The sequence below is a fragment of the Rhinolophus sinicus genome, chromosome 5 (genome assembly GCF_057876585.1).
Source record: "Rhinolophus sinicus isolate RSI-liver-muscle chromosome 5, RSI-T2T, whole genome shotgun sequence".
Taxonomy (NCBI): domain Eukaryota; kingdom Metazoa; phylum Chordata; class Mammalia; order Chiroptera; family Rhinolophidae; genus Rhinolophus; species Rhinolophus sinicus.
In genome coordinates, this window is record NC_142505.1 from 67,473,304 (window position 1) to 67,497,428 (window position 24,125).

The following is a 24,125-nucleotide window of genomic DNA, read 5'->3' on the forward strand; positions in this document are numbered from 1 at the left end:
CCAGGTACCATTAAAAGTTAGAAGTCAGGAGGCACAGACCTGGCTGGAGGACCTCCATGCACGCAGTGTATCCTCCCCTCCTGGGCTCACGCAGGTGCTCCAGCCAGGAACAATTGCATGTGCAGAGAAAATGAAGGTGTCTCTCCCGACCGTGGCCCATTCCTCTATAAATGAATGGGCCAGGGTCATTGTTCAAAGGGCTGTATGGCACCGACACCCAGTGATGCTGCTCTCCTGAGGAAAGACCTGATGGTGGTCTGGGTGCATCCACAGGCCGGCACTCCCGGGAAACTGAAGCCACAGGAGTCATTAGTGCATGCTCTGAGGTGTGCTATGGGCATGCGTCACATCAAGTTCTCCAATCCTCATAGGGTCCAGATAGAAAATGAGGACCATGAGAATTTGTCCCTTGATATAGGAAGGACTTATCACCAATTTCAGGTAAGCAAAGTTGGGGACTCATTCCGTTATTTTCCATAAACATAAATGTTAACAGGCCATTTGCTCCCTTCCCTTGTACCTAAGAATTAGTAAGTATCTAAAAAATGATCGAGGCATAATTGGTCCCATCCTACCTGCTTTTTTTTCTCCTTAGATCTACTGAAAATAGAGGGAAAGTATTTTGACATTTTGTTTACTTAAGAATTTTATGTATGAAAATGAAATAACCCATTGTCCTAGATAGTGGAAAAATTTAATAGATGCATTGATTAATAGAAAGTTTATTATTAATTTAAGGAGCTAACAGGGTGAACTATTTTGTTTCATTTATTTACTCAGTTTTATGTTGGGATTTGTAAGGAAGATGTCAGCATATGTCAATTCATACTTTAGTTTCAAAAACTAACTAGGGGGAAATTGAGCAAGTATCATGAACGCCTGATGTATTAGATTGTATAAACATGCCCGTGTTTTAATGCTCCTATAGAGGCAACTATAATATAACAAGGCTGAAAATTTAAATAATAATAAATAAATGAATAGAAATTGAGTTCTTGCAGTCGGCCAGGCAATATCAGAGAATAGTCAGACTTGTTTGAGTCAGTGGACTTAGGAATTTGTCAAAATAATTATTTGGGTACTTTTGAGTAGATGTCACAGCATCATGGAGGAAAGAGAATGTTCCATATATGTGGATGTGTAGGGCCTGCATACCGCAGAATGTGTATTCCTTCCACACGCAGGCCACCTCCAGCCTTCCCTCTCCCTTGGAGAATGGAAGAGCAGCTCCTCAGAAACTTGCATGGAGGGTTGGTGCTTGGAGAGCACATGGGCTTAATAAATCCCAGTGTTCCCAATTTCTCTGCCCTTTGGGACACAGAGTTGAAATCACCACTCAAAGTGTGCTTAGTTCCTTCTGCCAGCTAATGAAGCCATTTTACGTCCTGCTCCCTCCCTTCAGCTCCACATATTACCCTCCTCCCAGTTCCCTCAATTCAGGGCTCTCCCAACATGCTAGAATAATGAACTTATTTAGTTAATTCACGTGACGAACCAGTCACCTGATTGTGGGCTGAAATGATCAATTTAGTTACTTAAATAAGTCATTGAGTCTTTGTTGTAGACATGAAACTAGCCTCTAATGTTAGGGGTGACTTTTTAACCATTCTCCATGAATTTAGTTATTCTTTATAATAATGTGGATTAGAAAAAAGTGCAATGTATAATCACAGGGAAGTGATGGAGAGGAAAGTAGACCCAAGTCACCGTGTAGGGAGAGGCAGTGGTTCGACTACAGTTCATAGGAAGAGGAACACATAAAACATGAATCCAATTTTTTTTAAAAAGTTTTTAGCCTTTATAATTTTATAGAACATTCCCCATGTTTCTAGCTAGTCTAAGGGAGGTGATGTATGTCATGTGTATGAGGCAATGCATGATTCAAGGTGTCACTGTGTTGTCACAGGGAATCAAAGCGACAGAAGACTCGGTGGGACCACACCCCGACATGGCAAGTCATCGTGTCACTAGAATCCATCACTTCTGCAAACTCAGCCTTCTATTAAAATTTTCTTTATACCTCAAAATCAATTTTACTCATTTAGTACTTGACATTACACTTTATTGGTCAATGATTACCTAGTTATACATATACTATTATTATTTATGTTTGTATAATAATAATAATACCTCTGTAGCATATTACATTTCACAAAATACTTTCAGACCCATCATTTAATTCTGCACCCCCAGAAAGATGATCACTTACGTATCCCACAAATATGCACCGAGTGATACTACAGACAAAGCAGTGTTGGAGGTGCTTAGGCGAAGGTGAATATATTATCAACAAAGACTGCTCCCTGCAGAGTGCTTACATTCTACTAAGTAAAGGCAAAAGCAACAAAACAAGATGAACTAATAAATAAAACAGCAATGTAACACATTAGGAGTGGATGAATAATATATTTGAAAATAGAGCCCCCATTGGGTGGGTGAGGGCTGCACAGCCCTCACTGATAAGCAGGTTTGAGCTTAAAGGACAAAAGGGAATGAGTAAAGGAGACATCTGGGGAAAGGGAAGCACAGGTAGAAGGCATAGCTGGGAGAAAGGCCTGGTGGTGGGAGGTAGCCAGCCCGGAACTGAGGGTATGCAGTGCAGGACTGGGCATTGGAAGTAAGGGGAGGGAGACAGACTCAGAGGAGGGACTAGTTCAGGTCCCCCAGGGCCTGTAGCTTCACTGCAAAGATTCTGGCTTTACCTGTGAGTTCAATGCGAGGTCATTGAAATGGTACTATTATACTATGTTGGGCACTGAAAGGCTTAGCCCAGCTGCATTGAGAATGGATGTGGGGGTATGAAGCACAGCCAGGGTTAAAGTTAGCAAACTACTGTAGTAACCCGGAGGGAAAGGACGGGAGCTCAACCATGCGGTTGGGCTGGTGGAACTCTGGTGATGTTGTGGGGGGACAGCCAACAGGCTGTGTTGATGGACTGAGTGTGGGCCAGTGAAATCAAGAGCGGAGTCAACCAGATTTTTGGCCTGAGCGATTGAGAGAACAGAATTGCCATCCACTGAGATGAAGTAACATGTGTGTGTGTGTAAAGTTTTAGGCATGTTAAGTTTAAAATGTGTGTTTTGATGGCAAGTAGACAGTTGAAAACAGAAGTCTGGCATCCAGGAGAAAAGGTGGAGAAGAAAGTAAAAGGAAGGTGAAGAAATCAATATGAATTTAGAGGATTTTACTGGTAATGAACCAGAGTACCAGGCAGAACAGTAGAGACCTTCTAAGAACTGCGAAGGGAAGGAGAAGGGTCATAACAGGAGATACACGAAGTTTGGTGAATCTCTGAATACAAGGGATGGAGAAAGACTTAAGTTGGTTTACAACTAAAATGACTCATGAGAAAACACCAGGAGATAGCAGGATTCCAGAGAGACAGCAGAGACCAAGATGCTGGTTTCAGAGGTTGGGGTGGCATTGCTGGGACTCCATGTTGACCCCTTGAAGTGGGCAGAAGGGCTCTGCTGGTGGTGCCCTCTCTGCCCATTAGTCCTCCCTGTTCCGATGAATGTGTGGAGCCCCTGGGAAATGGGATCTCAGACCAGTGACTCTGTGCCTCCCCATCCCCATAAGGAATGGGCTCTACTGCTCGGAGTGCGTGTTCTCCATCACGATGCCCATCACTGAGCACTGGCCTTGCCGTGACTCGGAACGCAGGTGTCAACCCCTGGGGATGGAGCGGGTGGGCTAGACCCAGAGCACGCGCCTTTCCCCCCAGATCAGGACTGGGAGAGGCCTAGGACAAGCATGGTCTGAAAAATATCAACAAGATAGATAGTATTATTACCTCTGTTTGCAAATGAGAGATGGAAGGGGGAATGTTTGCTTAGGATCAAGCATAAGTGTATCAAACATGAATGAAGAAATTTTAGCTTAATACAGGATTCATCAGTAAGGTATGTAGACCCATCTGGTAATAGAGTTTCATGAGACTGTTCCATTTCTAAAGTTATTATATTCCATATTGCTCCTGCAAATGCAAAAGTCTAGAAAATAATGTTTAAAAACCTAGAAAGAAAAGTGTGTCAAAAATGTTACTGGAGAGTAAATGAAAGATTTTAGTTTAAAAAAAAAAATCTCCCTGGAAGAGAAAAACACCATAAAATTTCAGGTGGAGTTAAAGAAGAGAATTAAAATTTTGGCAGATTATTATTAGCATGATGTTAACTAAATTTGCCATTAATAATAATTGTTTAGCATTTAAACATTTAGCATTTAAGCATTTTAGCACATGGTTAACAATTATTTGTTAGATAGAGATACACAGAAAGAGGGTGGCAAAGTTAGCCTTCAAAGACAAGAATTTTGTTGGGAAGGTATAGAATATACTTTAAAAATAAGTCAAACATTATTATTGTTTCTTCATCATCATCATTTTTATATTGAATTTAAGTAGCAAAGCTGAGTTTGAATCAATCATACCAATTATGACCTTAAATATTTACCACAACATTGTGTGGTCGATATCATTATTCTGCATATAGAACTGTGTTAAGTAGCTGAGACTGGGGGCGGGGTAGGTGTTAGGTTTGAGCTCTTATAACTAGTAAAGGATGAGGTGAAAGAACTAGCTGTGTTATAATTCTGAGAAATTTCTACTCTAAAACATATATCCAAAGAGAAAGGAAAAAGTTGCAGTCCCAGAGGGGTTTGGTGTGGGTTTCAGCATTATTAGATTCAGAGGAATGAATTTCATAATCCTCAAAAATAACTCCAACAATAGAGGATTTAAATAGTAATTGAATATAGTCATAGCCATTGTGAATGTATATAGGAATGAGTCTGAATCTAGAAAGAAATGGAAGGTGAAACAACAAAAAGTGTAATGCAAACAAAAGGTAAGGAGCAAGAAAGAGAAAGAGAGGGAGGCAAATAGAAGACATGGAGGCAAAGAGACGAGAGAGAAAGAGGAAAGAGGGAATGAGAGAGGAGAAGAAAAGTGAAGAGGAGAAACATAATTATGGATCTGATGCTAGAATGACACTGGACACTTCTCAATCAATTTATTAATTGCCATTTCTAATTGTTAATATGTGGATGACTTGGGATGAAAGGATATTAAAAGGAATGAGAAATTATAATGACTGTGTAGGTATCTTTAATACAAGATCCATTCATGTGAAGACACTCATCAAGAAAGTGTGTGGAGCCATCTGGATAACGAGTGATGACATGTTCCATTTCTAGTATCATTATATTGCACAATGCACCTCCAGGTGCAAATGCTTCATATTTTGTCTTTTGTCCCCATGGGAAATTTCATAGCAACAGTGACTAAAGTGCTGACCTCCATGGGGACATATGTTGAGGCTTCACACTCCACTCCAGTAAATGCTGCTACACTTGGAGCATTTCTCGGGAACAGAATCTTAGGAATGGTCATCTCTAAGGTTATACACAGGGTCAGGATGATCTCTGGATGACCAGTCTCCTGACTCTGCTTCTGTCATAGGTGGCAAGACAACAGGAGCCGTGTCACAGATGAAAAAGTAAGGCCGGAGAAGACCAGTGAACAGTTGGCTGAATGTGTAGATGTAAGATCCATTTGTAATGTCATAAAAGGAGATTTCACCTGCTTCGTAGTCCAAGAAAATCCCAATGCGACGAGGCCGTTCCAGGTGGAGCAGAGGCACTGACGGCGAGGCAAGGACCATGTACTCGTTCCCCTTCAGCAGCCACAAGGCCCAGACTCCATTCTCGGGAGATGGTGTGGTCTCCCCCTTTCTTGGCACTGTGTCTTGACAAACTCCTAGCCCCCATTCTGCTCTTTCCCCGACTATGACCTCCCAGTAATGCCTCCCTGATGAGAAGTTCTGTAAACCCAGGATACAGGGCCATGTGTCAAATCGCTCGGGGTTGCTAGGGACATTCCTCCATAGTTCTCCGTCCTGCACACTGCGCAGGTCAGTGGTCAAGAGGAGGCTGGGATGCGCTGTTGCAGGGTCCAGTTTCACGTCAACTGGGGAAAGAATTTCATGGGACATGTGAAAGGACGGAAGAGGCAGATGAGCACTTAGGAGGCATGACACTGAGGACAGTCACACCACTCCTCACTCTCTCTCTAACAACTCCTAGAGAAAACAGAGTAAGTATTTCACCTTGCAAGCCACTGAGAATAGTCTTCAGTACTTTAGGGCATTCCACTGCTACCTCTGCACAACCCAGGTGCTCCTTACTGCCCCACTGAAAACACGCACACTGAGGCCATGACAAAGCAAGTGCATAACCAGTTAGTGTCCTCTGTCTACATCCAAAGTACCAAGTGCACTTAAGATAAAAGTTAAAAACCCCACAGGATGTAGTTTTTTGTCTCAAAAACTATTTTAAAAAATTCATTAAAAGTAAATCCAGGGCCAGCCGGGTGGCTCAGGCAGTTAGAGCTCTGTGCTCCTAACTCCGAAGGCTGCCGGTTCGATTCCCACATGGGCCAGTGGGCTCTCAACCACAAGGTTGCCAGTTCAATTCCTCGAGTCCCGCAAGGGATGGTGGGCTCTGCCGCCTACAACTAAGATTGAACACGGCACCTTGAGCTGAGTTGCCTCCTGGATGGCTCAGTTGTTGGTTGGAGCACGGGATCTCAACCACAAGGTTGCCAGTTCAATTCCTCGACTCCCGCAAGGGATGGTGGGCAGTGCCCCCTGCAACTAAAATTGAACATGGCACCTTGAGCTGAGCTGCCGCTGAGCTCCCGGATGGCTCAGTTGGTTGGAGCATGTCCTCTCAACCACAAGGTTGCCGATTCAACTCCCACAAGGGATGGTGGGCTGCACCCCCTGCAACTAGAAAATGGCAACTGGACCTGGAGCTGAGCTGCGCCCTCCACAACTAAGACTGAAAGGACAACAACTTGAAGCTGAACAGAACCCTCCACAACTAAGATTGAAAGGACAACAACTTGACTTGGAAAAAAGTCCTGAAGTACACACTGTTCCCCAATAAAGTCCTGTTCCCCTTCCCCAATAAAATCTTAAAAAAAAAAAAAAAAAAGTAAATCCACCATTTTCAAAGCTATGTTACTGCAGTAGGCAGAATTCTGAGACAGACCCCATGACCTTCAGACCCTGGTGGTACTCTCAGGATTGTGTTATACTACATGACAAGCAGGAGCTTATTTGTGTGGGCCCAATATAATCACATCAACCTTTTTAAAAGCAGAGCAGTTTCTGTGGCTATTCCACTAGTGGCAGAAGAGAAAGTCAGAGAGATTTAGATTTGATTTGTTATTGCTGACTTTAAAGATGCAGCTAGCGCACCAAGAGGAGAAAGGCAAGTGACCTCTAACTGATAGTCAGCAAGGAAATGAGGACCTCAGTCCTACCGAGTGGAAATGCATTATACTAACAGCCTAAATAAGCTTGGAAAGTGATTCTTCCCCAGACCTTTCATTGAAGCCTAGCCTGGCCAACTACTTGATTTTGATCTTGCAAACCCCTAAGCAGAGAGCCAGCTGATTCCACCTGGAAGTCTGATATGCAGAACCTTCAGCTAATGGACGGGTGTGGTTTTAAACAGCTAATTCTGTGGCAATTTGTTACACAGCAACACAAAACTAATGTTGATGCTGTGAAGTCCCAGTGAGACTGACATGAAATTTTACTTGTCCACATAATTAATAAGTACCTCTACTTCTCCTCAGAGAAGAAAGATGTAAGATATTCAGTATCGTCTCTTTATAAACAATCAAAACTAGTAAATTTTCTTAATATAGTTTCATTTTTAATATCATAGTAACAAATGTCACCACTATGATTCTTATTTGTCTCTAATTCACTTCTAGTGATGTTTTATACGTGAGAGGGTCACACATGCGGTCCACCGTCCATACTAACCCATATAGCCTCCCTCAAGGTGGCCATTATCACCCCCACATTATAGATGAGGAGACTTAGAGTTAATGTGATTTCCCCAAACTCTAGAAATTGTAAGCAACAGGGATTGAAATGTGGGTCTCCATGGGAGTGTTGGCCTATCTAACATGTTATGGCTTCACACATCAGTCCTGCTCCAGCATACTCCTTTGTTCCATTTATAAGAACTCTATGAAGTGGCTTTTAATAGTCCATCTCCAACAATTGTCTTTACATCTGTTTTCTTAAACTCAATCACCGTAATAGAACAACACCCTAATGAAACTACTCGTGCCCAACTTCTCAGGGACCTCCACAATGACGAGTGGACAGATATCTTAAGTGGCTTTTCTGTAGCACTCAACACTGTTGTGAAACACTTTGACTTGGAAAACCTCCCTTCTCTTTTCCAAAGACATGAGTCAGCGTGATTTCCACCCTCTGCATTCGCTACCTCACCCCTTGTTGGTCTCCTTTGCTGCTTTATTCTCTTCTTCTCGATCACCACCGTGGGACAAGTCAATGGTCTCAGGACTGGGATCTCTTCTACCTTTCTCAGCTCACTCCCAATGTGTCCTTCAGCTGGCTGGCTCAGTGCTTTAATAAATTTCAATGATCTGGTAACCACTAAACTATTGTCTGTGTCTATGAGTTTCTGTTTCTCATTTGTTTGTCGTGTTCTTTGGTTGTGATGAACATACAATGGGATTTATAGATGATGTAATACAGAATTGTACACCTGAAATCTATGTAATTTTACTAACAATTATCACCCAATAAATTTAATAAATAAATAAATAAATAAATAAATAAATAAATAAATAAATTTCAATCAGATGCTTACTGATCCCCGATACCTATCTCTAGCCTAAACCTTTCTCCTGAAACTCTGTATTTATAAATCCATCTGAAGACCTGACATCAACGTTCGGATATTTAATACTCTTCACATTATGCAAATATCAGCTTCCGTCCTTCTGCCTATCTGCAGCCATCAATTAAATGGCATCCTCATTACGTCAATTGCTCTATCTTCAAAATGCACAAAAATTCTGTCCATCCTCAGCACCTCCAATATGAGCACCATGGTCCAACCCATAACTGTCTCCAGTTAATTTATTGCTTTTTCCACTCCAAACCTTACCCTCTGTAACTGATTCCCGATACAGCACACAGAGTAATCCTCCATGATATTAACCCAATCATGCTATTTCTCCATTTATAACTGTTCACTGATTTCCTATTTCACTCAGAGGTAAAGCATCCTGCTCAGTGGCCTGCTCACAGGGTCCTGCACTCCTGACTCTACCAGCGCAGCAGGGCCTGCCTCCTCAGAGCTCCTGGAAGACACCTCCTATACATCCTTATCTGGAAGCCTCTCAGCCACATCAGGTATTTGCTGAGTTTACACCCTATTGGGTGAGGTTTTCCTTGATCACACAATCTAAAAGCGGATGCCCTATCCCCAGAACTTCTGGTCACCCTTACCTTACTATTTTTTCTTTTTCTTATTTTAAAGTGTATATATATATACATATATATATATATATATATATATATATATATATATACACACACACATATACATATATATGTATATATGTACACATATATATGTGTATATCTATATTTATGTGTGCATGTATATAAATATATATATTTGTGTGTGTGCATATATATATATTTTTTTAATTAAATTTATTGGTGTGACAATGGTTAGTAAAATTATATAGGTTTCAAGTATACATTTCTATAACACATTATATATCCCATTGTATGTTCACCACCCAGAGTCAGTTCTTCCATCACCATATATTTGATCCCCTTTACCCTCTCCTACCACCCTGTCTCCCCCTTTACCCTCTGGTAACCACTAACTTGTATCTGTGTCTATGAGTTTTTGTTTGTCTTGTTCCTTTGTTGCTTTCAGTTTTATATCCCACATATGAGTGAAGTCATATGGTTCTCAACTTTTTCTGTCTTACTCATTTCCCTTAGCATGATAATCTCAATATCCATCCATGTTGTTGCAAATAGCACTATTTCATCTTTTCTTATGGTCTAGTAGTATTCTATTGTGTATATATACCACATCTTGATCCAATCGTTTATCCAATCGTTTATCCAAGGATATTTTGGTTGTTTCCACGTCTTGGCCACCATAAATAATGCTGCAGTGAACATTGGGGTACATAAATCTTTACGGATAAATGTTTTCAGATTTTTTTGGTAGATACTCAGGAGAGGGATTGCTGGGTCATATGGTAATTCCATTCTTAATTTTCTGAAGAAGCTCCATACTCTTTTCCATAGTGGCTGTACCAATTTACATTCCCACCAACAGTGTACAAAGGCTCCTTTTCCCCCATAGGCTCTCCAACATTTGTTACTATTTGTCTTGTTGATAATAGCCATTCTAACAGGCATGAGGCAATATCTCATTGTGGTTTTGATTTGCATTTCCCTAATAGCTACTGAAGTTGAGAATTTTTTCATATATCTATTGGTAATTTGTATGTCTTCTTGGGAGAAGTTTCTGTTGAGGTCCTCTGCCCCTTTTTTTAATTGGATTGTTTTTTTGTTGAATCGTACGAGTTTTTTAGATATTTTGGATATTAGCCCCTTGTTGGAGGCATTGTTTGCAAACATCTCCCATTCGGTTGGTTGCCTCTTTGCTTATTGATGCTTTCTTTTGCTGTGCAGAAGCTTTTTAGTTTGATATAGTCCCATTCATTTACTTCAGCTTTTACTACCTTATCTTGGAAGTCAAATTCATAAAATCCTTTTTGAACCCAAGTTCCATAAGTTTAGTACAACATTATGTTTTCTTCTATGCAGTTTATTGTTTTACATCTTATGTGTAAATCTTTGATCCATTTTGAGTTAATTTTGGTACATGGTGACAGCAGTCTAGTTTCATTTTTTTGCACGTGGCTTTCCAGTTTTCCCAAAACCATTTATTGAAGAGGCTTTCTTTTCTCCATTGTATGTTTTTGGCTCCATTGTCGAAAATTAACTGTCCATATATATGTGGTTTATTTCTGGGTTTTCAATTTTATTACATTTGTCTGTGTGTCTGTTTTTCTGCCAATACCATGCTGTTTTGATTATTGTCACTTTGTAGTACAAGCTTAAGTCAGGGATTGTGATACCTCCAGTATTGTTCTTTTTTTTAGGATTGCTTTGGCTATCTGGGGTCTTTTATGATTCCTTACAGATCTGATGATATTATGTTCTATTTCTTTAAAAAATGCCATTGGGATTTTGATGGGGATTGCATTAAATCTGTATATCACTTTTGGTAATATGGCCATTTTAACTCTCTTGATTCTTCTAATCCATGAACACAAAATGTCTTTCCATTTTGTTGTATCTTCTTCAATTTCTTTTAAAAATATCTTCCAGTTTTTAGTGTATAGGTCCTTCAAATCCTTTGTTAAGTTTATTCCTAGGTATTTTATTCTTTTTGCTGCAATGTCAAAACGAATTGTTGTTTTCATTTCTCCTTCTGAAATTTCTTTGTTACTATATAGGAATGCAATGGATTTTTGTACATTGATCTTGTAGCCAGCAACTTTACTGTATTCATTTATTGTTTCTAAATAGCTTTTTGGTGGAGTCTTAAGGGTTTTCTACATAAAAAATCATGTGATCAGCATAAAGTGACAATTTAACTTCTTCATTCCCAGTTTGGATGCCTTTTATTTCTTTGTCTTGCCTAATTACTCTGGATAGGACTTCCAATACTATGTTGAATAACAGTGGTAAGATGGGGCAACCCTGTCTTGTTTCTGAACGCAGAGCGAAAGGCTTCAGTTTTTCACCATTAATTATGATAACAGCTGAGAGAGTTTATCATATATGGCATATATTATGTTAAGGTATTTTCCTTTTATACCCATTTCATTAAGTTTTAATCATAAATGGATATTGTATCTTGTCAAATACTTTCTCTGCATCTATTGATACAATATAATTTTTTTTATTTTTTAGTTTGTTTATATGATGTATCACATTGATCAATTTGCATACGTTGAACCACCCTTGTGCCTCTGGGATGAACTGCAATTGACCGTGATGTATAATCTTTTTAATGTATTGTGGTATTCGATGTGCTAGAACTTTGTTTAGGATTTTTGCATCTGTATTCATTAGAGATAATGGTCTGTAATTTTCTTTTTTTGTGTTATCCTTACCAGATTTTGGTATCAGGGTAATGTTGGCCTCATAAAATTAATGAAGAAGTATTGCCTCTTTTTCAAGTTTTTGGAAGAATTTGAGTAGGACAGGTATTAGATCCTCTTTGAAGGTTTGGTAGAATTCACTAGTGAAGCCATCTGGTCCTGGACTTTTGCTTTGGGGAAGGTTTTGGATGACTGATTCAATTTCCTTACTGTTGATCAGTCATTTGGATTTTCTAGTTCTTCATGATTCAGTCTAGGAAGGCTATATGTTTCCAAGAACTTGTCCTTTTCTTCTAGGTTATTGAATTTGGTGACACATAATTCTTCATAGTATTCTTGGGTGATCCTTTGTATTTCTGTGGCATCCATGGTAACTTCCCCTCTTTCATTTTTGATTTTGTTTATTTGGTCTTTTCTCTTTTTACCTTAGTGAGTCTAGCCAAGGGTTTGTCAATTTTATTAATCTTTTCAAAGACCCAGTTCATTGTTACACTAATTTTTTTTCTATTGTCTTCTTGTTCTCTATCTCATTTAGTTCTGCTCTAATTTTTATTATTTCTTTCCTTCTGCTGACTTTGGGTTTCATTTGTTCTTCTTTGTCTAGTTCTTTAAGGTGTAATGCCAGGTTGTTTATTTGTGATTTTTCTTGTTTCTTGAGATAGGCCTGTAATAATATAAATTTCCCTCTTATTACTGCTTTTGTTGCATCCCAATAATTTTAATAGGATGTGTTTTCATTCTCATTTGTTTCTATGTAGATTTTGATCTTTCCTTTTATTTTGTTCTTTAATAGCATGTTGTTTTATCTCCACGTATTTGTGTTTTTTCCTACTTTCTTTTTCACAGTTGATCTCCAGCCTTGTGATCAGAGAATATGTTTGGTATGTTTTCAGTCTTCTTAAATCTGCTGAGGTTAGTTTTATGTCCCAACATATGGTCTATCCTTGAGAATGTTCCATGTACACTAGAAAAGAATGTATATTCTGGTATTCTACGATGAAGTGCTCTATAATTGTCAATTATGTCCATTTGGTTTAATGTGTCATTTAGGGCTGATATTTCCTTACTTATTTTCTGTTTGGATGATCTATCCATAGCTGCCAGTGATGCATTTAGGTCCCCTACTATAATTGCATTTTGGTCAATTTCTCCCTTTAGTTCTGTTAGTAGTTGCTTGGTATATTTTGGTGCTCCCTGATTGGGGGCATATATATTGATAAGTGTTATGTCTTCATGCTGAGGTATTGTCCCCTTTATCATTATGAAAAGTGCACCTTTGTCACTTATTACCTTTTTTTTTTTTATCCTGAAGTCTGTTTCATCTGCTATAAGTATGGCTACACACAGTTTTTTCTGCATATCATTTGTTTCGAGTATCGTTTTCCACTCTTTCACTTTGAGTCTATATTTGTCCTTGTAGCTGAGATGTGTCTCTTGGAGGCAGCATGTGGTTGGGTTTTGTTTTTTGATCCAAACTCCTACTCTGTGCCTTTTTATTGGTGAGTTCAGTCCATTTACATTTAGGGTGATTATTGATATATGAGGATTTCCTATAACCATTCTATCTTTTGTTTTCTGGTAGCTTAGTGTCTCCATTGTTTCTTTGTCTTTTGGTTCCTGTCTGTTATTTTAGTGTTGTGGTATTTTATGATTTTTCCCTCTGTTTCTTTTTTTATGTTATATTTCTCAGCTCTGGATTATTATTTTTTGAGTGTTTACAGTTAAGTGTATGTAAAAGAAAGTTTCATATCTATACCTTACTCTTTTTTTCAATAATTTGTATCACCTTCTAACATTTTCTGTATATTGCATAATTTAAGTAAATACGTGTAACATGAAGGTGGGGATTTGGAGGATTTTTGTTGTTGTTCAACGATATATTCCAACACTTAGAAAAATGGCCGGTGATAAAAATAACAACAAAAATTTACTGACTTGATTAACTGAGTAATTAATTCAGTAAATGGAATTGGGGATATGAGGGCATGGATTCTAAGAGTGTAATGACTTGCAATGATTTATCCAGTTAGTATATATCCATCTGCCTATCAGAACATGGATTAAATCATTAAACAAGAGTGGTAAAGATGGGTTTTCTCATTATGGGACAAAGGTGTTTCCTGTTAAGTACTGAAAGCACTATATAGTCATAGTGTATTTTCATTACTTGGGATATGTTGGATTAAAAAAAGAAATTAAAAAAATTAAATCTGTGCTGTTTTAAAGAATCAGACCAAACATACTCATTTATGACACCACAATTATTCCAACATAAAAATAATTGACTGAATATTTTTGGCTTTATTAACTATCTAGTTTAAACAACTCATCAAACTGACAGATAATAAAATAAACCAAACTTCTAATTATTTGATACTCTGCAATGCTTTCATATTGATGCTTTTTGTCTCTGTTTTAAAATATATTTCATTTAGTCTTTCAAACAATACTATTTTTAGCATTTTATAGACAAGGAAATGCAGTTTTTTGGAACTAATTGTTACTCATGTCACAGCTAATAAGCCCACTGTTCTAACCAGATGCAGTTTGTATGGGTGTCTCTGACTTTCCTCAGGACTGCTCCATATACCTCAGTCCCCTTCCTTCTGGGCATTGTACCCTCTCCCATTCCCCTTATTGTTTGCTGTTGCCATGGGACCCTCTTCCATCAATAACATCTCCAAGAAGCCTGTGTAGCACATCAGCGTGGGTGTTGTCAGGAATGGCTCAGAGTTGGCTATAACCCTGCCTTGTCCTATGGTTACCAGCAATGGGAAAGAGGGCTCTGTCTGCAGGGTACCATAGTGATGTGACACAAAAGCCTCCACAATCCAATAGTAAACAAACACCATTATCTCAAAATAAAACCTTGCTGAATTTACTCACTACACTTTGGGTCTGCTTGTTACTGTAACTGACTGGTGCAGGGACAGCCAGAGCCCAGGCGCCATCGTTCCCTGAGCTCTAAGATGCAACTGTACCTGCTTGTCACTGTACCTGACTGGTGCAGGGACAGCCAGAGCCCAGGCGCCATCGTTCCCTGAGCTCTAAGATGCAACTGTACCTGCTTGTCACTGTACCTGACTGGTGCAGGGGCAGCCAGAGCCCAGGCGTCATCGTTCCCTGAGCTCTAAGATGCAACTGTACCTGCTTGTCACTGTACCTGACTGGTGCAGGGGCAGCCAGAGCCCAGGCGCCATTGTTCCCTGAGCTCTAAGATGCAACCTACCTTGGAACTTCCTCAACATTTCTCTCATCCCAGGGATGCGACACATTGTCTTCAGCTCCATGGGGATGGTTTCCAGTTCCAGCCGCGTGACACTCTTACTTCTGTGAAGAGCACAGAACCAACATGTCTCAGTTATCCACCAAACAGCTCGGGCTCTCCCAACCCATCCTCTGATTCAGAGAGTAAACATACCGGCTCAAGACTCCTCTGACACCCTGGAAGGGAAAGAGAAATACAAGTAGGTGTGAGATCTGGAGACTGTTTTTGACACATTGGGGACAAAACATGAACATCTCTTTAGGAATTACTGGATATCATTAACTATTAAGATAAAATATAGGAGACATGAATCTCCCCTCATAGAAGCCAAAATTAGGCTGTTGTTGAATTTTCTCATGAGTTTAACATAATAGAATCAGTTTGCCTCTATTAGAATAGAATTAGAGAACACAAAGTTTCAGTTAATACCTATGATATCTACTAGGTTAACAATTTTCCAAATTGATAATTGACATTTGGATGTTTTAAGAATTACATTCTGCAACAAATGTAAATGGAATTAGAGTAAGAATAGATCTTAAATAGCTGCAGAATGTATTTGGGAAATAGTGAAAGATACAGACATAAAATGTTACTCTCAATATCTCTGTATTGAAAACCCCAAATTCCTCATTCTTTGAATCAACGCACCGTGTCTATGGACTCATATGTGAGTGGGTTACCTAAGTGGATAAAAATGGAAGTCCTTAATAGCTAGCAACATTTTTCCTCAAAGTAGATTATTAAACAAATAAACTGCATTACATTTCTCCTCTCCCTCTAAAAATAATCACCTAGCAGATTAATTTTTATAAAGCAGGCAGATTATTATTTTTACTGTTTATGAGAATGGCAGGCTTTGGTCTAAGCCACTGGGTATAAAATGTAGCTTATTGGTACCGGGGAAGAAAGGGAAAAAGTATTTGAGTATATGCTCCCTAAGATTTGTATTCTAAATCTTTTTAGCATTGATTTGGTGCTAGTGAATGCTTATTTTAAGTAAGCTGTGTTTTGAGATATGATATGACAATGAATGTTATTGAAAATGCTGAAGTTCTTGTGTTTACTTTGTCTGAAATTTAACAAGAAATTCCTTTCTGCCCCTTAGTTTGCTCACAAGGAAGTAAGTATAGCAATAATAACAACAACAATATTTTTTTACTTATATATAGATATTTTGAAGACAAAATGGGATAAATTAAATGCATATGCTTTGTAATTTCCTAAATTTAATGGCCCCCACTGTGTGGTCAGTGCTTAGTGACTGCCCTTGTATGAAGATATGAACTACTCAGTTCAGTAACCCCAGAATAAGTCATTGGGAATGAGCTAGAACCCAGTGTGCCCAGAAACTTTCTCCGAGTGAGTTCTATCGCTGTGCCATGTAGCCATCAGTGACAGTTTTCCTGATTAACGGGGATTAATGTCTTCATCAAGGGCTCAAAAGGAACATTTCCTTGTCCCCACTGTTCTACAATCCCCCCAGACTGCGAGCCTGGAACTTCCTTCCTGCTGTGCCTGGAATAAGCATACGATACGGATAGAGAACTAGCATTTGCCTCAAATTTTAACATGAAAATTCCTATCTGGACAATTTATAATAAAATTTATGTATTTGCTTGGCTATTACCTGAGATGGTTACCAAAGACTTTGCCTTCGCCATCCCTGAATACAGCAATAACATCAGCGACAGACTGACTGTGAGGTTTTAAGAAGTTTTTTTCAGCCATCATAGTGTAGGTTGTTCTTTTTCTGTTTATTCTTATGTAAATCATCAGATTAATTTTAATTTTTTTAAATATTTACGTTTTTCTCTTTAACAGGCACTGTTCTGTATGCTTCTCTAGCATCCTTCTGACCAAGAAGCTTTCCTAGCGAGTTCAGGTGTGCTTTTCCTCAAGAGAACACACGCCCAAGTGGTTTGTCTGTGGGCGCTGCCGTCTGTCCCAGTGGCCTCACCTCCAGCAGACCCAGGGCCGGGCGCTGGCACCTGTCCTCCAGCTCGTCGGCGAGCTCCCGCAGGGCTCTGCTGTGCTGGGCCAGCCGGCTCTTACTGTCCCGCAGTATCTGCAGGGTGGCCCGCTCCTCCTGCTCCAGCCGCCGCAGCTGCAGCTGCTCCTCCTGGGCCAGGAAGCCTCGGTGCTTCTCAAACTCCAACCGGAAGCGCTGCCTTTGCGTTTCCACTTTCTCCTGGAGTAACGCAGTTACCGCCAAAGTCAGGACGGGGGCACAGCGCCACCTGTCGGTCGCCTTCACAAATACAGCAAGTCTGGACGGCCCTGTCTGGCGTGAGCCCGACTGTGAACCGATCGGCTGCATTTATTTCACTTACTTTTTTTTTTTAGTGTCAACGTTCACGTATTTAATAGCACCTTTAATTATTTTACATTGCTACATTTAAAATGGTTACAAAATGGTAATACATATTTTAAAAATACAAACTTTAAATAAGTTTAACATAAGTTTGGCTGCATTTTAAAAGCACAGAAACCTGAGGGGACTCACGTGAGAGGTGGCTTGACTGAGTTTTCCAGCTGAGTGTTGGATTTGGACTTGGGGTCAATGCCCTTTTACATTTCAGTTTCAGCATTATATACATAACATGTGGGAACAGGGCAGTAGGGGCATTAGAATTTAACAGCTACTAAATCCTTGAGCAGAGCCACCAACAGAGCCCTTTCACAAGAGAAATTGCAATTTACTAGTAGAGGAGTCACTAGAATGAGCACTTGTAGAAACAATTGAATTATGAAGAGAGATTAGAGCGGCCTGGATTTGTAAATGTGAATGAGAGCAGGCTTAGAGGTTAGAGGAGGTGAACACTCCTAGCACTGAGATCTAGCTCCCTAAGGTCAATGCTCGCTGTAGAGCCAGGAAGGAGCTGAGCAGTTCTCAGGCCACTGACTGCCAGTGATCTTCAGGGAATTAATTCTGATTTCTATCCACATCTGATTTCTACGATTTTGAAATAGACCTATGGAACACACTGTGACACAGAATTATTATATCTAAATTTTATTTTATTGAGACTCATATATGGAAAACTATGTCTACCCTGAGTGTAAGAGGCAAATTATCCTCCCACAGTCTCTCCACATTTGAACTCCCTAGCCTATTTTTAAACATAACATCTTGGTTTGATTAAAGAGCATAAGCTATCGCCTTTAAAAAAATTAACAATAGTTTTCAAATCCCACAGGACTCAACTCCCTCCAGTTTCCCATCTCTCTTTCTTTCTACCACTTTCTAAGCCCCTAGATTCATATAATCCTCACCTCTTTAACATGAACCAACTCTGAATTCCATAATCTGATCTGAAAGTACAACTCATGTAATTTCTCCCCTATGTCTGAAGTTATTGAGGAATGGGGCTGACAACCTCGCCACTGAAAAGGACAGCAGTCATATGTGGGGGTGTGACAGATTATGTGGAGAAGAAGGGGTTTGGTTGCAATTCATCTTTCTCTCACATCATCCTTTTCAATGCTACAATTATATCTACAGATACAGGAAGCAGAGGGCTTTTATAGAATTTAGAGTTCATTTATTAAACTAAATGCTTGTTGCATTTGGCTCCCATGGATACATTCTCAGTACTAAAGATCATGCAAATTTACTTGGATTAGAACAGGAATCTTAGCATCATTTCTACTTTAGAATAACCAGTGGAGGTTTTCAAAAATGCAGGACCCAGATCTTAATATGGAGTTTCTGAAATTGTAAATCTGTGGTCAGGTCAGGATCGAAATTAACTGGCTTGGATTATTAGTCTAAAAAGAACAAAGCTTATCAATAAATGTTTAGCTTTGCATATAAATACGTAGCTATGGAAAATAAGATATCACAAAGAAAAATGTAGCAAAAACGGTCCTTATGGAAATATCTGTTTGAAGTAGGATACAGTATAAGACCACATTTCAAGAAAAAAGAAGTAAAGAATTAGAAAAACATCAAAAACGAAAAGAGAAAGAGGATTATTTGGAGAAAGATAAAGAATGGTAAAATTATATAAAATAAGTTCTCTATAAGGTATAATATCTTATATAAATATATTATATTTCACATATATATAGAAACTATATATAGTTTCTATATATAGTTTCTCAATCTAGATAGATCCTATTTGATATTTGACCAGGTTATTCTTTGTTGTGAATGGGGGGGGGGGCATTGTACGGTGTTTAGCAGCATTCATGGCCTCTACCCATTAGATGCCAGTAGCACCCTTACACATCCCCAGTTGTGACAAGAAAAAATACCTATAACTATTGCAAAATCTCTGCTGGATGGCAAAATCACCCTGGACTGAGAACCATTTTGTGTGTGTGTGTGTGTGTGTGTCTCTGTGTGTGTGTGTGTGTGTGTGTGTGTGTGTGTGTGTGCAAATGGGTTGGAGAAACAAAGCACCGATGAAGTACAAAAGAGAGAACATGTATGTGGCTGAAAGGAGGCTGAAAGTTCACATCATCCTCTCTTGGTAAGATGAGTGCCTTCTAGCTAAATTTCATCTGCATCAATGCTATGAAATGTTTATTATTCATTCACCCAACAAATACATTTTTAAACTCGTAGTGACAGTCTGAGACTCTGCTCTAGATACCAGGGAAGGTCAAGATCAGCAAAGTTGTTTATGGTTCAGGTTTCTGTAGTGTTAGAAATACGAAGGACACAGATGTCTAATATAACTGGAAGGGGTGCGATTACCTAGGACGGCACTGAGATGTTTTTCTTGAGCACCTGTGTAGATGGAACAAATGTGCTGGCACAGGAAAAAATAGCTGAAGAATGATTTAATGACCCAAGTTTGGAACCTTCCAAAGCCCCAATATTCTCGTACCTTCCAAATGACAGTTTTCTTCACCACACTAGCCTCCTGTGTGAAAGCCTCCTGCATCTCTTTCCTCACCAGTTCCAGGGCCATCTGGAGCTTTGCCTGTTTGGGAAGATATGCTGAGACCATTACAGACATGCTCACTCGGTACAAACACCGACCAGGTGTATTAGGAGCTTCTAAGATCACCTAAAACAGGCCCTGGTGAACTAGCAAACATGTCCAACCTCATTAGTAACTAAGTCAAACATAAATACACTTTTAAATGTTAATCCAGACACAATCAAAGATTTATCTCAAAGTATGCTCATTATGGTATTATATAAAATAGTAACTAAATATCATGTTATAAGTAGAGGATGAGAAAATTTTATTTTATATTAAAGAATGAAATTAAAGTGCTGTAGAACATTTAATAACAAGAAATGCTCACAATTATAAAGTCAATTAAAATAAGTATATTTTATGCAATGTGACACCAATTTTGAAAAAAAATGTGCTTGTGATGAATATATAAAAACTAGGCAGAGGTCAATGAAAATGTTCAGTAGATGAAATCTCACCTACTAGCGCTTGGTTGAAAAGTGATGCTATTTCTTACATCTATATATTTCAACTCCTTAAAATTATGTATTACTTTATAATCAGAAGTGTTTATTATTATTAGGCCAGAAGAAACCATGTAAGTTAGTATTTATTCAATGAAAAAGAAATACAGAATGTTGTAAATCTTACAGAACTAAAAAACTAATTTAATGGAAACTAAATCTCTTTTGAAATCTAGGACTCCTGTTAGAGCTAAACACATATCTTATTTGCAGAGAACACACACAAAGATACACATACACACATTTTTAAACCCTACCCAAAGTCATTTATAAGTCTTAGGTAAAAAAAAAAAAAAAAAAAAAAAAAAATTGTTGCTAGTCATGCACAAGTCCTACATACCAATTATTTTTAAAAAGAGACTTTTATAATGTAATGCTCATAAAAAGAGCAGTAGGATTCATGGAGGATTTAACATGATCATGGAAGTGGCATTTGTTTTAGTGTTTGCAAGGAACAGAACACACTAACATGTAGAGAGACAGAAGCTCCCTTAGGTGGGAGAAATTGTGAGTAAAAGCAAGGATCTGACTAGGGCGTGGCCTGCTTGGGGACAAGTGATTAGGCTAGTTTTGCTGGATCTCATGGCTGGTAAAGGCAACAACTTTAGAAACAGGATATAGGGCCCTAGGAAGTCTAGACTGACAGGTTAAGAAGTTTGGCAGATATTTATTCGGTATTTAATTGCAAGACTACTAAAATGTATATAGAACTTCTTTAGAAATAGTACACTAGTCATGCTCTGTGCGGTGCCTTCTGGATAAAAAGAAGGCAGAAACATTTTGCAAAAGTCTAGGCAGAAATAGCTAGCACCTGAATTTTGTAGATGACAACCAAAACCAAAAAGAAAAACTAAGACTGATATTTCCAGGTAGGTCTGGAGGGAAGTCGAGGGGGTAAATATTCCCAACTCTGATTTAAAACAATAAAACTAAGTTTAGAAAATAATGAACATTTTAAGAAAGTTAATATTTACAATTTATTTCATTGTGATAGATAAACATGTCAGCAGGTTAAACAGGACTTTGACCTTCGTTGTGCTAGTAGCTGTTCCAGATGTTGGAAATATCTGTGTTCAGAATATGTCCAAGACTATTCTTTCAAAGGCTTCACAGATGTCCCTTTTGGGGGCCTAATACTCACACCAGGCATCTCTTCACGGAAGATGCTCAAACCTAAGTTCCAGGACGTGAACTGAACAAAGACCTGGCCCGTGCGCTTAGCACCTGGGTGCTTACTTCGGAGCAGTGTGCCCACTGAGATGGCTGTTCTTCACTAACGCTCAAACCCCAAGGCTGTTTTGGTGACAGTATTACTCAACGTAGAGATACGTTATGCAGAAGCGAGGTATTATGCCAGTGACAGCTGTTAGGAAGCATTTACTAAAGATGCACTCCTGGAACCAAGAATGAAGTACGTCGCAGCCCTCCACACAGACAGTCAGGCTCGGGAAACCAGACCAGCCGGAGAGCACAGGACCAGGAAGGCTACGTGGGCGAGAGGGGCCAGTAAAGGCATGTGCCTCAGAGCTCCTTCACAGGGGTTCAGAGGGGGCTACCGCGAAGCCAAGGCGTGGAGCCCAGACCGGAGTGCGCGCTGTGCCGGCGGGCGTGGGGGGCGCGTGGGCAGTCTAGAGCAGCTGCTGGCATTGGCCTTGCGTCCTGGCAGGTGACCCAGCACCTCCGCTGAGCCCACTCGTGTCAGAGGGCACTTCCAGTCCCTCCCGCCAGCCCGCGGAGCGCGGCTCACCTGGTGGTGCCGGGCGGCCTCCTGCAGCGGCGCCGTGCGGTGGCCCCTGTGCTCCGGCTCGGTATCGCACATCCAGCACAGCGCCACCTGGTCGTCGTCACAGAAGCGGCTCAGCTCCTGGCCGTGGCGCGCGCACTGCGCCCCGGTCGGCCCCGCGCCCAGCCCTAGCTGCCGCACGCCATCCACCAGGCTGGCCAGCTGCCGGTTGGGCCGGAAGCCCTCCCGAGCGAAGGGCCCGCGGCACTGCGGACAAGCGTAGAGGCCGCCCTGCGCGCTGTCGGACTTGTCACAGAATTCGGAGATGCAGCGCAAGCAGAAGCTGTGGCCGCAGTCCACGCTGACCGGTTCCTGTAGGAAGTCCAGGCACACGGGGCACCGTGCCTCGTCTCGCAGCAGCTGGCCGGGCGCCCCCGCGGCCATGCCCGCGCTGCGCCTTCTCCCTGCCGTCTGCACTCCGGAGGGGCCCTGCCTGAGGAACAGCGGGCAGAGCCGGCTCTTATCAGCAAGCTGGGGTTCAGGCCAAGGGAGCCACTCCCGGTGAAAAGTGACAAAGCAGATGCCCTTGGCCACCAGGGTCAATGAGCGCTCCAGCTCTCCAGCTCCTAGTATCTGGAGTCCCTCACTGGGCGCCCTAATGCAGCCTCTGCTCCTGTTTTCACCGCTGGTTAATGTGGAGAAGTGCTCAGCTTCTCCCTTTCACTGCGTCCGCACTGCCCCATGGTCTCCTCATCCTTGTCTGCAGAAAGCGTTCTTAAATTCGTTTCCAAACCTTCATTTTTCTACCTCCTGTTAATTAGCTCATGATAAAGAAATGAGTAGATGAGTTGAAAGAGACATGCTCAAATGGATGTGTGTGTGTGTGTGTGTGTGTGTGTGTGTGTGTGTGGTGACGACGGTAGGTTAATAGTCCAGTGACTACTCAGAACATTTGAATACACATCTGGTCCGGTTCAGAGAGGGCCCTGTAAGGACGGCACAGAGGCTATGACTGTTGCGAAGGGTATCTAGGAGCTGACAACGCTGTAGGTCAAGCCCATCGGTGCTGCTCTCCTATGACATGGGGAGACAGAAATACACGAAAGAGTAAGGTGATTTGACAGAGAAAATGGGAACCCTGCTCAGGATGAGTATGGTGAGGTCATCAGGTCTTGGGAAAGTAGACAAGTGTGGAGAGTGTGTGCCATCTGACGAATTGTAACTTCCATTTTGTTGACTTGGAAGTGATGGCGGGCATCTTGGTGGCACATCAAGTACGACGCAGCCCTCTCTTTACACAGAGCTCTAGCTATGGGGCCAGACAGTCAGGCTCGGGAAACCAGACCAGCCGGAGAGCACAGGACCAGGAAGGCTACGTGGGCGAGAGGGGCCAGTAAAGGCATGTGCCTCAGAGCTCCTTCACAGGGGTTCAGAGGGGGCTACCGCGAAGCCAAGGCGTGGAGCCCAGACCGGAGTGCGCGCTGTGCCGGCGGGCGTGGGGGGCGCGTGGGCAGTCTAGAGCAGCTGCTGGCATTGGCCTTGCATCCTGGCAGGTGACCCAGCACCTCCGCTGAGCCCACTCGCGTCAGAGGGCACTTCCAGGCATGTTGGTGGCACATCATTCACTCTGCCGGTCAGCACAGGTTTTCAGGTCGCT

The 24,125-nt window shown here is 40.9% G+C and overlaps 1 protein-coding gene across 4 annotated transcripts; it reads right to left on the reverse strand.

The window, feature by feature from the left end:
• Positions 1-2,040: 2,040 nt before the first annotated feature.
• TRIM58 (tripartite motif containing 58) lies at positions 2,041-23,172 on the reverse strand. 4 transcript variants are annotated; one of them, XM_088798547.1, is made up of 7 exons: positions 22,493-23,054; positions 20,144-20,239; positions 17,266-17,589; positions 15,459-15,481; positions 15,267-15,367; positions 5,579-5,965; positions 2,041-3,758 (listed from the first exon to the last, which is right to left on the reverse strand). In XM_088798547.1, exons 1-7 carry the CDS (start codon positions 22,910-22,912, stop codon positions 3,694-3,696), a joined length of 1,416 nt encoding a protein of 471 aa, XP_088654673.1. In that variant the 5' UTR covers positions 22,913-23,054; the 3' UTR covers positions 2,041-3,693. The 4 variants fall into 4 exon arrangements, with proteins under 4 accessions (XP_088654673.1, XP_074169420.1, XP_019572493.2 ...); XM_074313319.2 differs by having other exon boundaries at positions 2,041-5,965; positions 22,493-23,172; XM_019716934.3 differs by having other exon boundaries at positions 2,041-5,965; positions 17,266-17,496; positions 22,493-23,170.
• Between the last annotated feature and the right edge of the window lie 953 nt (positions 23,173-24,125).